At 42.7% G+C, this 17,277-nt stretch overlaps 2 protein-coding genes across 7 annotated transcripts in view; one reads left to right on the top strand and one right to left on the bottom strand.

Annotated features, from left to right (window-relative positions):
- The window catches only part of KRI1 (KRI1 homolog), a 67,841-nt gene extending 65,294 nt beyond the window's left edge, over nt 1-2,547 (top strand). For both annotated transcript variants that reach the window (XM_078784492.1, XM_068128882.2), the window contains 5 exons: nt 773-839; nt 1,022-1,128; nt 1,218-1,282; nt 1,497-1,592; nt 1,907-2,547. In XM_078784492.1, coding sequence (XP_078640618.1) covers nt 773-839; nt 1,022-1,128; nt 1,218-1,282; nt 1,497-1,592; nt 1,907-2,498 — 927 coding nt within the window. In that variant the 3' untranslated portion in view covers nt 2,499-2,547. The remainder of the gene's footprint in view (nt 1-772; nt 840-1,021; nt 1,129-1,217; nt 1,283-1,496; nt 1,593-1,906) is intronic.
- On the bottom strand, nt 519-16,749 carry LAMTOR1 (late endosomal/lysosomal adaptor, MAPK and MTOR activator 1). 5 transcript variants are annotated; one of them, XR_013624546.1, is made up of 8 exons: nt 16,594-16,749; nt 16,145-16,233; nt 15,922-15,986; nt 14,643-14,738; nt 4,821-4,898; nt 3,001-3,118; nt 2,351-2,889; nt 1,692-2,043 (listed from the first exon to the last, which is right to left on the bottom strand). XR_013624546.1 is itself a non-coding variant. In XM_068128886.2 (7 exons), exons 2-7 carry the CDS (start codon nt 16,184-16,186, stop codon nt 2,797-2,799), a joined length of 492 nt encoding a protein of 163 aa, XP_067984987.2. In that variant the 5' UTR covers nt 16,187-16,233; nt 16,594-16,749; the 3' UTR covers nt 519-2,796. The 5 variants fall into 5 exon arrangements, 3 of the variants coding, with proteins under 3 accessions (XP_067984987.2, XP_078640619.1, XP_067984986.2); XM_068128886.2 differs by having other exon boundaries at nt 519-2,889; XR_010986032.2 differs by lacking the exon at nt 16,594-16,749 and having other exon boundaries at nt 16,145-16,358.
- Between the last annotated feature and the right edge of the window lie 528 nt (nt 16,750-17,277).

The following is a 17,277-nucleotide window of genomic DNA, read 5'->3' as shown; positions in this document are numbered from 1 at the left end:
TTTTTCCCACTCTTTCTCCTACCCCAACCTCCCAGGCACCCTCTGGTAACTGTGCTTGGGATGCTCAGATCTTGAAATCACCCTGTCCCAGAAACCTAACTTCTTTTTTTTCCTTCTGAAAAATTGCCATATTTTTAAGGGCTATTCCTGATGCAGTTGAAATGTCACTTGGTTAGCAATTGTGTACTGCCCAATGGTGGCTGTTATATATTGTATTATGATGCAAAGATAAAATGATTCGATTTTGGGATCAAGAGGTCAAATAATATCAGATCATGTTAAGTTACAATTGTTTTGTTTACTGGGATAACTTAACGGGTGAACGGATTTCAGTCAAACTTGGTACGGGTATGCATGATGATGAATTGATTGGATTATGGCATCAGCAGATTAAAGGTGAGGTTATATGAGTTAAAAATGTGATAACTGAGAACAGCTGAATGGATTTAAATCAAACTTGGTACAAGTATGTATAATGATGTAATGTGGGTGGAGGCATATCGGTCGACGTCATGATCTTTCATGAGCAATTCATATTTTTTAATTCGTAGGAATATTACAATCAATATTACATGGCCTTAAAACGATCATTCATTTTATATTACAATCAAGTTAACTTTCATTGTGGATTCCTTGGCTGATGACTGTAGCTCATAAAATACAGCTTAATTATGGAACCTAATCAGTTATTGAAAAGTAGCTTTCATATCAAGGTATATTATGCTGTTTACAATCAGTAACAGTCAATAATGCTGTTTACTTATCTTTGCAGATGGATGTGGATTTTGATCCAACGGCAAAACGCCAACCGCGGGGGAAAACTCGAGTCAAGAAGAAAGGTGCGTCTGAACATGTTAAATGATTAGAGGAAGAAAAGCTCATAGCAGAATAATTGATTGCAAATTTACATTGGAGTTCCTCTTCAATAAGCTATTAATACTGAAGAAAAATTACCTGCAAGGGTAAATGCACCAAAACACTTGTAAGGGTAAGTACACCTAATTTTGCCTCAATCTTTCAGCATCAGCTATTGATCGACTCCCTTGCGAGGATGTTTTGGATGACCTCGCCTGCCGGTTCAAATACCGTAAAGTCATCCCAAATGACTTCGGCTTGACTCTCGAAGAGGTGAGGCTGGATGGGTACTGGCTTTACTGGGTGGCAGGATGGGACAAAAAGTTGTTGGAATTGACCTGTGTGACCTATTGTGGCCATAGATAATCTTTGCAGACGATAGAGAGTTGAACCAATGGAGCTCGCTACGCAAGACCTGCATGTACAGGTACAGTTAACTTGCACTGCTAATTGGGCCATTGATCAACAAACTAGTTATGTTGTTCTAAGGGATGAAGATGCGACAGGCATCCGACATGATTTGGAAACTAATAAAATTTATCATAATCACTGGCATTAGTCAAAATTCAACTTCCCTCGAACTTAAGTAAAATACATACTGCATGTGCATTATTAATTAGCTAATTGGTTTTTGGCAATAGGACGGAGGCGGAGGAGCTGAAGGAAGTTAAGCGTGCCGTCAGAAGAGGTGCTAACATAGTCAAGAAGCGCAACGTTCTTCAGTCACTCGCAGAAAGGTGAGATTGCACCTGTCTCTCTCTGCTGTAGATGTTGACGTGAGTAATCAAGCAGTGAAATTCCACCTGGTGTGTGCTTAACATGGCATTGCACAGAGATAGCAATTCTAATATTTTATTGTTAATGGAAAAAAGTCACATTGTGCAAGTGATTATAATTATTGAAATATTTATGCAAATTAATAGTTTGTACATTGATCAACAAAAATGTCATGACAATATTACAAGTTTGTGATATTCCAGCTCCACTATTAAAAATGCACACCAGTGAATAGATGCATCTTTGTACATGTACAAATCTGTTGACTTTGCAGAGAGGAAAAGATGGAGTTCGGACTTCCGAAGAAAACGGCACCTGGTTTCAAGCAGCGCGAACGGCTGCGACGGAAAGAGCAGTTGACAGTGTTGGAGGCAGAGCAAGCTGTTGGACTGATGGAAAGGGAACAGGAAGCTGTGGAAGTAGAAGATGATGATGGGAGTGAAGCATGCGGTCGAGAGGAAGCCAAAGAAGATATGCAAAAGAATGTGAAAGGCAAATTAAGCACGCTGCACAAGTTGGAAGTTAATACGGCAAACAAACGTGTTAAAGCTGATGGGGGAAGGCAGCAAGGGTCATGTGTTTCACAATTGGAGACAATTGAGGGAGAAACGGGCAAAAGAAGAGATAAAAAGAAGCATGTAGACCATGAAGCGCAAGAGAGGCTGAAAAAGCCAAAACAGGCCTGGGTGAAAGGGAAGCGGAAGCGAGAACCTGTTACCCAGCAATGTGCCGAGTTATCCTTGCAGGTTGGGAATAGGACAATGTCAGCTTCACGCATCGCCGCCTATGGGCTGAATGTCCACAGAGTCTTCAGGCGGCACACACAAAACAAAAATGGCTCAGGCCGCCGGGAAAAGCGCCAGTAAAAATCCAGCCATCTTATTAGTCTGATCAGAATAAAAGTACTAAAATGACCATGCCTTTATTTACCAATCAACATTTAATCAAACTCTACTGCAAACCAGACTTGATAATTCAACGTTCAATGCTCTGTGTCTAAAATATGGTCTCCATCCTCAATGATACAGCATGTGTGGAGATGTGTCAGGTATGTGAAGGACAGGCATTGAGAAGTGGGAAAAATTTCAATAACTGAAAGTTATTTTTGCAACTTTAATGGGTCATGGGGGTGAGTAAGTGGTAACAGTCTGAGCAGAGCCAAATTCAAGCTCTTGCGAAGGGAACGACGAGCTCATCACTGGACGCCACACACAGCTGGGCTCGGGCCTGCGCTGCGAGGCTGGCAATCCGACACACCTGTGGCACAAATAATTTAGTGCGCCTATCCCAATATGCCTGGGTAACACCGTTTTCATAAAAGTGCATTACTTTTGTATTTTATGATCAATAAATTCAGCGTGTACTTACAAGTTGGATGTCTGCAGGGGGAACGGGTCGTGAGCTGAGAACCTGCAAAGGCTGTGAGGTCAGGGCAAGAAGTGATGGCCGGGTGGGCTGTTGGGGTGGACGCATTGACAGGCGGGAGCTTGGGAAGAGGGAGGAACAGTTAATGAAAATAGAAACACTCTTGTGAATTTAAGAATCGACCAAGTGGAGAAATGTGCAAACGTGATTACCCAATTCGATCAATTTTTTTTGGAAAAAGCTCTAAATATCAACAGAAGAGCATACTATAAATTACAAGGACAAAACAGTGTAGCAGATTTGAAGCTGGGGACCCTGTGTCATGAGCTGTGTGCAGGTCAGGAACATCAAATTACTGATCCTTGGTATGAAATTTCTCATACTTTTTAGATGCACCATTATCTATTGTGCGGAGTTCTCACTTGCCATGAATATTACTCATGCGCAGAACACTCAAAAACACATGATATTTTACATGCAGCAGTAAAATGGCACTCAGAGCATACCTCGACCAGGCTGAACAGTTTGTTTTGTGTGCCGGTGATGGGCTGGACCTGCAGCCGGACCTTAACTAATCGAATCGGCTTGTTCTTGTCACCTAACCAACTCGTCCACCAAGTTTTTTTCATAACCTGTCCACAACGTTTTGAGCACTATTTCTCAATGGTGAAGAATCACAAAATATACAAACGAGAATAGCACTCAGTAGAGTGCATACCTCCACTAGGCTGAACAGAATATAACCCAAGCATAGGTGGTGGGAGGGGGGCTGGGGTGAATGAGTAGTGGGAGCGGGGGTTGGGGTGTGGGGAGGTGAGAAAAGAGGTGGTGGGAGGAGTGGTTGGGAAATGTCAATGTCTGTTGTTTGGTTAAATCTTTGAATGAAGCGAAATCGTCATAACTCGTCAACAACGTTTTTAAATATCATGCAATATATCGTTTTTGGCCCCATCTCTCAATGGTGAAGAATCACTTCAGAAAATTAAACTTTTATCTGGATTCGGATCTTCACACAAATTTAATCGATTAACCTTGTCAAACCCTGGTGTTGGGTTAGCGGCTAGGGTGCCGGCTTAGGATCCTAGGATCCTGGGTTCGAATCCCGGTCGATCGCTGAATTAACGCCAGGGGGGGGGGGGGGGTTGACTCAGCCTGTCATCCTTCCGAGGTCGGCTAATTGAGTACCAGTTCACTGGTAATTCCCTGTTTGTCGTTAAAGGCGGCAAAAAGGGTTGGCGTCAGGAAGGGCATCCGGCCGTAAAACATTGCTTCAAAAAGGGGACCGAAAAACAACAACAACCACGGTTCCCGAAAAAGGCCAACCCCCGCTTTGCGGGGAAAAATGGCCTCTAAAGGTGGTTATTATATATATTTTATAACCTTGTCAAACCCAACCTCTCCACCAAGTTTTGTCTTGAATCCATCCATAACTTTGAGATATCCTGCTACATATTATTTTTGGCCCGATTTCTCAATGGTGAAGAATCACTAAAAATTCTAGTATCCTGATCCTGACCAAAATGTGAGTTGCTGTCCTTGACCAGTCACCTGCATACACAAAAACAATTCAGACCGATTGCTTCAAAACTGACAAACAAAAACGCTACAGATCAACATACTTGGCAAAATTATTTCACCAAGTAACAAACAAACAGGGATGAATACATAACCTCCATCCACTTTCGGCGGCAGACGTAAGTAGGTGGTTTCAAGACATGATGAAATTTATATTCATGAAAATTTACAGCTTTGCACAGCTTGATTGGTGTTATTACAAATTTGAAGAATAATATTTTGAAGTTTGTAAGGCAAGTTGTAACAACCTGTATTGCCTTGCGCGGTCCATGTATTCATGCTGCTCCACTCCCTGTGATTCCACAGCGCACACATCAATGATGTTGCTGTGAACAAGTATGCCAGGGATGAAAAAACATTTTAAAATATTGGTTTTACTACTGAACCGCATGCACCATAAACGATGAAAGGATAATAAACATTGCAAAAGGTGTGGGGACAACAGATTTGTTATTGATTGACCTCGGTGTGCAACAGCACCATTCCCCTCTTGCTGTTATGTGATGGAAAACTAAATGTATATTGGGCAAAATGGCCTCCAATTCTACATAAAAATGTCATGGGGATGGGCGAAGGAGGAGGGATATATATCGTTACGGATTCGGATTTTGGTCTTTATCACGAGGGGACTTCTAGGACTCCTCCCGGTCTTGAGGTCACCGACTACGGCTAACTCCGCGGTCCGGTGGGATGCTCGTCAACGATGAACACCGACTTACCATCAAACCTGGCAGGCTTCTCTCTACTTCACTCATCATAGTATGGCAGAAAGGTGCAGGAATTGTGCCTTTGATACAAGCATGGCATTTGGCACACAGTCAGAGTATGTCCTAAGAAAGATATTTGGCTGCAAGGCCATCACAGATTTGTCCTTTTTTGAAAAATGGCCGCCATTGTTGTCACAGGACAAATCTGCGATGGCCCTATAGCCAAATATCTTCCTTAGGACATACAAGCATGGCATTTGGCACACAGAGTATCATCAAAGGCACAATTCTCCCAAATATTTCACCTATCTGCCGTACTAAAAATTGGGTGCCATTTTTATTGGACACATCTGTGATGACTTATAGTCAGAATATTTAACTGTATACCAAATACCATGCTTGTATGATTCAAACAACAGTTTATACAAATTAATATACCATATACCATAATATACCATATAAATGGTGGCCATTTTAAAAACATTGTTGTCACAGGACAAATATATGATAACCCTATAGTTAGGGGTCTTCAATTATGTGCCAAATGTCAAGCTTGTATGACCACAACAACAGTTTATACACAGTAATGTACCAAATATATGTAAAATAACAAGCAATGGAGGCCATTTTGAAAAATGGCCGCCATTGTTGTCACAGGACAAATCTGTGATGGCCCGATAGCCAAATATCTTCCTTAGGGCATACTCTAACTGTGTGCCAACTCTCGTGCTTGTATCGTCAGTCACAATTCTCACAAATATTTCACCTATCTCCCGTACTATCACCTTTCCAGTGGCTTGGCAATATCAAGGGTGGGGGTGGGGGGGCGGGGGGGTTAAAAACACCCTCGATACGTACTAGTCTTATCTTATTTAGTGTAGCAGAGTGAACTGCCGAGTGCGTACCGGCTTACATTGTGAAGCCAATTGTTTGGAGTATGACGTCCCATCTGTCACTAGTACACCTTAGTTAAATAGTCAGGTTGGAAACGATGGTTTACCAGAATTGCTAGAAGAGGTTTTTACAAAGCACAATTAAAGGAACACATTTACAATAATCAATACAAGCAAAAGCAAACAATAAAAGAAACCACACAGCCAAAATCACAGCCCAAAAGTCTTATTCCCCTTAACTCTTAAACCCCTTCTACGATCTTACTTGGTTATCCAACACGTATCACATGGGCCCAGCAGAATCACAATCCAAGGAAATTAGATAGGAAGAAAAGAGGAGGGCAAAAGTCAGATTCAGGGCAGAGGTTTGGCCACTGGATTCAGCCAGCCACCGTCGACGGATAGGTACCAATCCTGATAGTTTTGGGGTAAAGAGGGGAGGGAAGGTCAGTGTGGTATGGTGTGGGTAGAGGAAAAGTGTGAGGTGCGCATCAGTACACTTGCCTGCACAGAAATTATATACCATCACCTTAACACAAGAAGGAGGGCTAGAGGCAGAACGGATGCTACGGAACAATAGACCACCCACTACTAAACAAGGCCATACTTGAAAATTGCAATACAAGAAGAACCAAATTATCCACAACATGGCGAGACAACACAAAAGTTTTTGATCGTGTCCTACATTCATTGATGATAAAATGCATGCACTGTAAAAGATCAACTCGCAAATAATCAAATTGATAGAGAAATCAATAGAACTATGGAATACCACACTGATATTGCACCACTTGGAAGGAAAGATTGAAATACCAGGAGTACCTCGAGGGATCCCTTTTGCCGATCCTGTTTTACTTGGCCCTGGACCCACTGAGGAACCTCATTAATGAGCAAGGACATGGATACACCCTGACATCAAATAAGAGAACGTCCAAAGAGACAAAAAAGGTGACACGTATTTTACATGGACGATTTAAAACTCTGCACCAAACGACGAAAAATTGGCAGAACAACTCAAATTAGTGAAACAGTAATCTGACATTCAAATGGAATTTGGCCAAGATAAGTGTGCCAATTGCACATTCATACAAGATAAACCACCTTTAGAGGCCATTTTTCGCGGGGGTTGGCCTTTTTCGGGCACCGTGGTTGTTGTTGTTTTTTTTGGCCCCCTTTTTGAAGCAATGTTTTACGGCCGGATGCCCTTCCTGCCGCCAACCCTGTTTGTCACCTTTTTACGACACACAGGGAATTACCAGTGAACTGGTACTCAATTAGCCGACCTCGGAAGGATGACAGGCTGAATCAACCCCCCTGGCGTTAATTCAGCGATCGACCGGGATTCAAACCCAGGATCCTAGGATCCTAAGCTGGCACACTAGCCGCTAAGCCAACACCAGGCTATGTGACATTCATACAAGGTAGACCAACAAAAACAGAAAGAACTCGAAGGGCACTCGGTAGAGCGCATATCCGAGCCAGGCTGAACAGTTTACGTTTTGTTTTCCACCAATAGGCCAGATCTGGATTCGGACCTGAACCAAAAGCTAATTGGCTTGTTCTCGTCACCGAACAAACTCATCCACCAAGTTTAGTCATAACTCGTTCATAACTTTTTTTAAATATCATGTTATATAATCGCTTTTCACCCAATCTCTCAATGGTGAAGATTCACTGGAAAGATTAAATAATCCTCGTATCAGAATCCATAGTCAGATCTTCACCAAAATTGAACCAATTCTTCCTTGTCGCACACACAACCTCTCCACCACGTTTCATCCGAATCCGTCCATAACTTTATGAGATATCCTGCTATATATCGTTTTTGGCCCTATCTCCCAATGGTGAAGAAACACTTAAAAAAATTATACGAGCCGGATCTGAATCCAGATCCACCAAAATCTAATCATTTCGTCCTCGTCACAAACGCTACATCTCTGCCAAAATTTCGTCCGAATCCATCCACAACTTTTTGATATATTGTTCACAGACACGGACAAATGAAAAATCACTCATCGAGCGACACTTGGCAAAAGAGAACAAAGTAGAATGGCACTCAGAGCATCCTTTTTACCTCACAAATAATTGGTGGTTGAATTCTGTGACCTGATATGCAAATAGTCTTCAAATTTTAAGTTATAATCGGATGAAAATTGAAAATTTTAGAAATTTGGGCTATGTTGACCTTTCGGCCTATGTTGACCTCAAGAATAGTTGTTTGGTTTCGGTAAGCCGATATGCAAATCCTATTCAAATTTCAGGTCAATCGGATGAAAATTGAGGATTTTAGCAATTTGAAATGGTTGTTGACCTTTGGCCTATGTTGACCTTTTGGCCTATGCTGATCTCAAAAATAGTTGGTGGTTGGCCCCTCACTCCAGACACAATCACAGACGGTAAAAAGGGACAAAACCAGGTGACATCTCTGGTGGTGGCGGGGACCTCGAAGGATGGGTGGCGCTGAGCATGGAGACCATGTTGATGAAGGAGACGATGTTGACGAGGTAGATGATGAGACAAGCAGGACGAGGAAGAGGCAGCCGGCAGACGAAGGCAGGCAGGACAACCCCCTTAAAACTCTCAGAGTGCAATGCTCTACCGAGCACACTCCAATCTCCTCAGTCAATTCCAGTTCTCTATAGTTCTCATCAGAAAGTGTGATCCTCTCAGAACTGTTCCCACTCCTCTGAGTACATCGAACGAGAGCTATAGGCTCCTCCCTCTTCTCCCTGGGCAAAACTCCACCCCTTCCTTCTCAGAACTCCACGATCCCTGGTGCCGCTCAGCTCCTCCCCCTTGCTCTCTTGACAATCCTCCACCCCTCAATGGGATAGGCTCTACTCTCAGAAAACATAGGATAAGCATATTTATTTTAATTAAGTTTCTAGGTTGACTAGAAGCCGAGATAGCGCAAAATATGTATTTTCTGCCAGCCATTTTGAAAATCCAAAATGGCGGCCATGCAGGTGTCTGTACAAATGTCAACATTGATATTCGGATTCTCCATGCTCTGATTCCAAAAATGTACAGGTTTGCTAATCTCCCAAAATTGTGAACGAAATTATATTTGTTAACAGAGTGAACCTGACTGTAAGCTGATGTGTTCCTGCTTGTTGTCCCCCGTCGCACAGCGGAGCGAAAGGGGGACTATGGTTTTCCCCTCCGTCCGTGTGTCCATCCGTCCGTCCGTGCGTGCGTGCGTAAGCGAAGGACCGCATTCGAATTTGGTGTGTGGGTGCAACCCACGTCAAAATCCAAGATGGCCGCCGCCATGTATGTCTGATGCCATGTATGTCTGAACATTGTGAGCTGAATATCTTGAAAAATAAGCAAAGTACCAACATCTAATCTGGTGTGTGGGTGTATCTAGGCAGAAGGAAGAACGCTATTGAAAATTGGGTCGCCACGTCAAAATCCAAGATGGCCGCCGCCATGTATGTCTGAACCTTGAGGTGAATATCTTGAAAAATAAGCGAAGTACCAACTTCTAATTTTAGTCAGGTTCACCATGTTAACAAATATAATTTCGTTCAAAATTTTGGTAGATTAGCAAAACTATACATTTCTGGAATACTCAGAGCATGGGGAATCCAAAAATTAATGTTTACATTTGCGTAGACACCTTTGCGAAAATGACACTCAGGACAGTGATGAAGATAGTCAGGTTCACTATGTTAACAAATATAATTTCGTTCAAAATTTTGGGATTAGCAAACCTGTACATTTTTGGAATCAGAGCATGGAGAATCCGAAAATCAATGTTGGCATTTGCACAGACACCTGCATGGCCGCCATTTTGGATTTTAAAAATGGCCACCATAAAATACATATTTTGCGCTATCTCGGCTTATAGTCAACCTAGAAACTTAATTAAATATGCTAATCCTATGTTTTCTGGGTCAAGGAATCCAATAAAGGCCTCAAAATAGTGCTCAGGATTATAGAAAAGCAACAAACAAAGGTAATTGAAAACCATTGTCTTTATATTTGTGATATAACTGTATTACATAATACATGATATTGCAAGTCCTTTGAAGTTATAGGTATGGGTTTATAAAGCAAGAAAGCAGCCTTGTTAGTATCAGATTGAACTATAAGTCCTATACACAGGATCTACTAGGTCTACACTTTTCAGGAATATGCTTTTACAGATCTTCATCACTGTCCTGAGGGTCATTTTCACAAAGGTGTCTATGCAAATGTCAACATTAATTTTTGGATTCCTCATGCTCTGAGTATTCAGGAAATGTATAGTTTTGCTAATCTACCAAAATTTTGAACGAAAAAACAGTGAACCTGACTATTTGGTGTGTTGGTGTATCTAGGCATAAGGAAGAACGCTATTGAAAATTGGGTCGCCACGTCAAAATACAAGATGGCCGCCGCCATGTATGTCTGAACCTTGATGAATATCTTGAAAAATAAGCGAAGTACCAACTTCTAATTTGGTGTCGGTGTATCTAGGCATAAGGAAGAACGCTATTGAAAATTGGGTCGCCACGTCAAAATACAAGATGGCCGCCACCATGTATGTCTGAACCGTGAGATGAATATCTTGAAAAATAAGCGAAGTACCAACTTCTAATTTGGTGTGTGGGTGTATCTCGGCATAAGGAAGAACGCTATTGAAAATTGGGTCGCCACGTCAAAATCCAAGATGGCCACCACCATATATATATGTCTGAACCTTGAGCGAAATATCTCGAAAAATAAGCGAAGTACCAACATCTAATCTGGTGTGTGGGTGTATCTAGGCACAAGGAAGAACGCTGTTTAAAATTGGGTCGCCACGTCAAAATCCAAGATGGCCGCCACCATATATATGTCTGAACCTTGAGCGAAATATCTCGAAAAATAAGCAAAGTACTAACTTCTAATCTGGTGTGTGGGTGTATCTAGGCACAAGGAAGAACGCTATTGAAAATTGGCTCACCACGTCAAAATCCAAGATGGCCGCTTCCATGTATGTCTGAACCTTGTGAGCGAAATATCATATCATAGCATGTTTTCTGCGTCTTCCACTATGTCAACTCATCACTTCACCGACGGGGGACCTAGGCGTAACGCTTGTTTACATTGGAATTGGCTACCTACTCGAACATGGACCATACTACGCTTATGCAGTTCTATATGTTACAAGGAAATCTCTAACCCACCCCAACCCTTCCACCTCCCCCCCTTCCACCCCCCTCTCCCAAAAAAAAAAAAAAATCCCTCACCCACCTAGCAAATAATTCCAAACAGGTGCAAATGGTAAATGTCACAAGAAACCAAAACAACAAATACAGCCCCAACAATTGCAAAAAGGAGAAATAGAAATATCAACAGATATACACCAACAACTGGGAAAATGATGAGCAGGAAGGTTAAAAAAAACTAGAGCAATGCGACTGTCACCAATATGCCTCCGCATAGTCCCACAACAGGTAGACGCCATTGTTCACTGTCCTAAAAATAAACTAGTTTGATTTAAATCTTCAGCTGTTTTCAAGTATCACATTTTCACCAGCCATGACAGGTTTCACATCAATCGGTGAAGCGGTTTCAGAGAAGGGATTTTTTTTAAATATTGGCTTTGAAGCTAATATTGCTGCCACACCACGTGACATATGACCTTTAAAAATGTAGACTCTACATACGGTATGTATGGGTAGGGGATCACCTTTGTGAAGTTTTGTGTTTATCGGATAAGGTTAGTTTTTCTATCCAAGATGGCTGCCAAACCACATGACTTACGATGCCATAGTTTTCAAACTATATGCAACAGTGGTGTTCGATGATATTTGAAAAATTTCGCATCAATAGGGTAAGCAGCTTCAGAGATATCATTATTTAATATTTTCCTTCAATCCAATGTGACTGCCACACCATGTGACCAATGATGTTTTTGTGGTCATCCTTTAATCGCCATGCCTATTCAATGACAGTCTTGAGTCAATAGATTTGGTTGTTTGGGAGAAAATGTTTTTTTGAAAGGTTTTAGGTTAAATCCAATATGGCTGCCAAACCATGTGACCTATAATGTTATAAATTTAATATTTCAATACAAATGGGTCATAGATCATGTGCATGCAATTTCAGATTTTTGGGATAAGGAATTTGATAACATTTTTGGCTGGTATACCACGTTACCTATGTAATCATCATGCTTTTGTTCCCCATTGGGAGTACTTGACAATGTGCGATGTTTCAAAATTTTCCATTCAGTGGCTTCCGATAATTTTTATTATTATTTGCGTTTATTCCAAGATGGCTGCCATACCATGTGACCTATGACATCACAATTGTGATAAAAACATTCTGCATGGGTGTCACTCCTACCCTGAAAGTTTAGCCCGTACGGATGGACAGCCTGAAAACGATGCCTCCGGCCACCTTCAGGGGCGGAGGCATAAAAAAAAGACGGGCGGCTTGGGAGTGGGCAAAGAATAGCTCTTTGGAATAGCTAAGAAGAGGTCAGCCCAACTGGGATGGAGAGCAAATCATTATAAATTCCCAAAACCAAGGACACTACACCAATGGCTTTCAGAAAATGGTGGGACTGAGTCAATCTGACAGGTGTAGGTTGTGCAAGGTAGAACCAGATAGTCCAAGCCACTTCGCATCAGGATGTAAAAAAGTCAGGTCAGAACAGCTGTACACACAAAAGCACATATAAAGGTATGCAGAGTAATCCACTGGCACATCGGCAAAAATCTCAATATCCCAGTTCCAGAAAACTCGTGGAAACATGAACCAAAAGCAATCACTGAAAACAATAAAGTAATGATAACATATGACATGAAAAATAAGATATTACCTCATGATCCCATCGAGTGTGAACATAAAAAAATGCATTGTGACCGGACATAGTACTCAGATATAGAAAATAAAAGAAGGCATTGCTAATTGAGGCATCACTCCAACGATTTTGGCCTAAACAACACAGAAATCAATAAAAGTACCAAATACCAAGACGTCAACAATGAAGTGAAAATATCCTGGAAGCCGAAGAGCGCTGAAATTGGCCCAGTGATTATCAAAGCAACGGGAAAGATATTTAAAAAAAAAAACTTGGAGATCTTAAAAACCATCCCTGGGAATATTACTACAAATAAACTGCAATTGGAAGCTGTCCGTGGCTCGGTGACGCTCCTTAAAAGAGTCCTCGGAACAAAAGTTTGAGAACAAGAAAACGTCACAAAATGGTTCATGGATCATGATCCCTTACTGAAACGGAGGTGGATACTTCGAGACATAGGAGGATGCCGTTACATCTTCCGAGACCCTTATATGGAGATAACAACCAACGACACACACCAAACAATACCAGGCATCAATTTTAACACATTTATATCATTCTTAGATCACATCACAAACATTAAAAAATGCACACCCAGGCTGAACACACTTGGGGCATTCACAGGCACAGACTTTGGACACCACAAAAACAACATCACCAATATACAAACAGTCAACGTCATTGACGTCGCCAGATCATCCTGGGTCTCCAGCCTATCAAACACGTGAATACCCTACAGACCATACAAAACAAAGCCCTTCACATCACAAGTTGCACATTAACAACACCGAGCACCGACACACAGAGGCAATAATGTTGCATATCAAAGACCACTCGGACATGAGCGGTGCACAGTTTCTTGCAGCTGCAAATACCAACTCTAATAGCCCGTGCTACATGTCCAACCACCCACAAAGATACTACAACAACATCCAAAACATTCGACAACTGATCAACGGCAACTACCAAAAACACATCCATACCCACTTCACCACAAATGCAAACAACTCAGCCCAAACAAGATCTTGGGCACTAACCCCCCCACCCAAAGACAAAGAAATTACTCCCCAGGTCTGATCGTGTTCACCTCTTGCACTTCCGTTGCGAACAGCACCCACAGCTTTTACAGTACAAACATTTGACGACACCACTGATGACATCTGCAACGTCTGCCAGGCCGCCCAACACACAAGAAAACACATTATGGAAGACTCCATGGCACTGGCTCCACGAAAGCAAAAGGACACGAATCTTAGATGTGAGGGATCTGTGGGTCGCTCCTGGGAGATCGATCAGTCATCTACGCGCCATGGGCCTGTTCTTACAGAACTGACTGGGGCTAATCAACAACAACAACGTGTTATAAAAGATCCTTTTCATTTTACATCTTTATTGAGACACATGTTTATGAAGTACAACATGCTGTCTTTTGATCAACCTCGTCAGCAAAGCGACGGGTCGGCACAGCTAGTATTTGTCACTTGAGGGTGCCAACAATAATTCACCTACTCTTCATGAAAGAAAGACACCATGTGATCTTCAGCATCCACAGACTAATACTAGGTGATGCTCTGCTTATATAGTCAGGTCTGGAAACTAACGCAGTCTAGACAGCTCAAGAGTTGAGTGCACTCCACCTAGACCACCATCTTGGATTCAACAATCAACAAAATTAACTCAGCTACTCACTGAGCAGTTGTGACGAGGATCCGGTTCATGTGAGAGTGTTCATCCTGCTGTTGGCTCGTCACGGCTGCTGGCAGGTTTCGTGAAGGAAAGTCAGAGCTGAAAGAGACGGATCCACGTTTACTGAACATCATTGGTCACTGGTAAGGCAGAGGCAACCAAGTATCGTCATATTGTAGAATAAGTAAAGAATTCATTCGCAGTGAAATCTAAATTTATCAACTCTAAATGAGACCATCCTCACTGTGAAAAGTTTCATGGAGATGTACCATTTGTTTAGGGGTATGACGTCATCAGTGGCCAAAATTGAAAAAGGCTGGTGGGGAACGCCTTACCATCACGTAAATGTTGGCATTAAATGTGATTAGTGGAAGAAAAATCATAATTGTATGACCCAATACCACTCCTTTTTTGTCTACCACTGTATGACCCAATACCACTGACCACTCCTTTTTTGTCTACCACTGTATGACCCAATACCGCTGACCACTCCTTTTTTGTCTACCACTGTATGACCCAATACCACTGACCACTCCTTTTTTGTCTACCACTGTATGACCCAATACCACTGACCACTCCTTTTTTGTCTACCACTGTATGACCCAATACCGCTGACCACTCTTTTTGTCTACCACTGTATGACCCAATACCACTGACCACTCCTTTTTTGTCTACCACTGTATGACCCAATACCACTGACCACTCCTTTTTTGTCTACCACTGTATGACCCAATACCACTGACCACTCCTTTTGTGTCTTCAAATGCCTAGGGCTGCTGAAGCAATTTCCTAAGCTAGTGGGCACGATCTTGGATGGGTCGCCACTCCGACACAGGATACTTGAATGGCTCATTCTTCACAGAAAGGTGGTACTTTAGCAGTTGCCGGGGTAACCACTACAGTACTCATTTTGCTCACCTCGTAAGGATGACAGATTGAGTCAACCCACCTGGGGTTAATTCAATGAATGACAGGGGCTTGAACCCAAGACCCTGAGATCTCAAGCCAACACCAGGCTCTATATATATATGTATATGATATAATGCATCACATGCAAAAACTAAACATAATGTCACGTTTTATATTTTAGCCACCGATGACGTCAGTTATCTTCGGAGGCTCACTTTTTGCATTAAAGCCAGATTTTATATGAATATAAAGAATCGCTGCATTCACTGGGCCAGAGACCGATTACGATAACGTCACTGGACCTTAGACCCCCCCCCCCCCCTTTTACCACCAACGGATGGAACGACCCTCTGAGTCAGCCAAGAATCCCCACCTGCTTGGACGTCGGTTCGGAAAGGTGGACGTGGGATCCAGCAGGGGTTTCCTCTCATCGCTTTGCTAAGGAGAAGAGAGAGCAAATCAGACGAGTGAGAGAAAGCGGGTTTGAAACGTCCCGGTCTCGTCCCCCCCAATCCCACAAAGGCACAAACGGGGGTCCAATCCCAACACCATGACGGGCCGCAGATCACTCACGAAACGGATAAACAAACACGGACCTGTTCCGCATTGCTGTCCTCTTTCCCGAAACAGCATCCCATGGCGCTCTCCTCGCTCAAGACCCACCACGGGGACAAACGGCCAACTCCTGGAGATAGATTCAAGGACGTGCCGAAGGGTTATTTCCGATTAAGCAAAGTTTTCGGCTTTGGGGGTTCGGACGAGTCACGACACAAGAGCCACGTGCACGTGATCAACAAGATTAAAGGACGTGCCGTGATGACGACATGACGCACCATTCCACAACATCGATTCATTCTTTCCGTTTTTCTCGACATCTTACAGTTTACCCCATTGGCATTAACCCGAACAACATTTTGCAGAGCGTTTGAAATACCGACTTTGTAAAGTCATCCGGATATATTTTACTCTCGAATCAAATAATCATAATTTACAACCGTCATCTAAACACTGAAGCAAATACAGTACTGTACAAGGAAACATTTACCCCCTTTCTCCTGTTCCACCCACTGGCCAGGCCTAGCTCGACACGAAGCACTTCTCCATGACTGTATACAAAACGAACCGTCCAGTTAACCCAACAGGGCGCGAGCGCGGAACCACCGGAAGTTATAACGGCGCCATTTTATGCCCGTGTGGGAATGTGGGATGGACTGGACTGAAGCTTGAAGGAAATGTGGGAAGAATGAGAAGGGAAAAAAGGGTTCGAGGTCGTTGGAGAGCGATGGGAAGAGACATTTATTTATATGAGCATATGGGGCGAGAAAAATAACAAGGGGCCAAAATCTCTGCTTTTTTGCGTACGTAATTAATATATTATAATGTAGTGCGGTGCTATGCGCACGACATGTTTTGCCAATAAAGGAAGCAACAACGATGTAACCACAAGTGTCTTTATTCCACGGATCAAACTATAGCATTGCCGTGCTCGGGCCTCGGGGCTGTGGCCTGTGTGCCCCGTGTATATCCCGAGGCCACGCCTACCCCTCAGGCGTGGCCGACACCCTCCTGGTGCGCGGAATGCTGTCATCGTGCCAGCGAGCCATCGTGTCCACCACAATAATATATGGCCCCTACATAAATCAGAATGAAGGAAACGCGCGTCTTCGCGATCAAAATTATTCACGTGAACACGTCATTACTCCTAACGGATTTATTTACCAACTACAGT

The sequence above is a fragment of the Myxine glutinosa genome, chromosome 9 (assembly GCF_964187855.1).
Source record: "Myxine glutinosa chromosome 9, kmMyxGlut1.1, whole genome shotgun sequence".
NCBI lineage: Eukaryota > Metazoa > Chordata > Myxini > Myxiniformes > Myxinidae > Myxine > Myxine glutinosa.
This window is presented reverse-complemented; position numbering and strand designations above follow the sequence as displayed.

Coding starts and splice junctions, on each gene's coding strand:
- LAMTOR1 (XM_068128886.2), bottom strand. CDS start 16,186: ATGGGATGCTGTTTCGGGAAAGAGGACAGCAATGCGGAACAG. Junction 3,119..4,820: donor GACCGCGCAAGGCAATACAG/GTTGTTACAACT, acceptor CCTCTTCCCAAG/CTCCCGCCTGTCAATGCGTC. Junction 2,890..3,000: donor CCCCTGCAGACATCCAACTT/GTAAGTACACGC, acceptor TTTGTGCCACAG/GTGTGTCGGATTGCCAGCCT.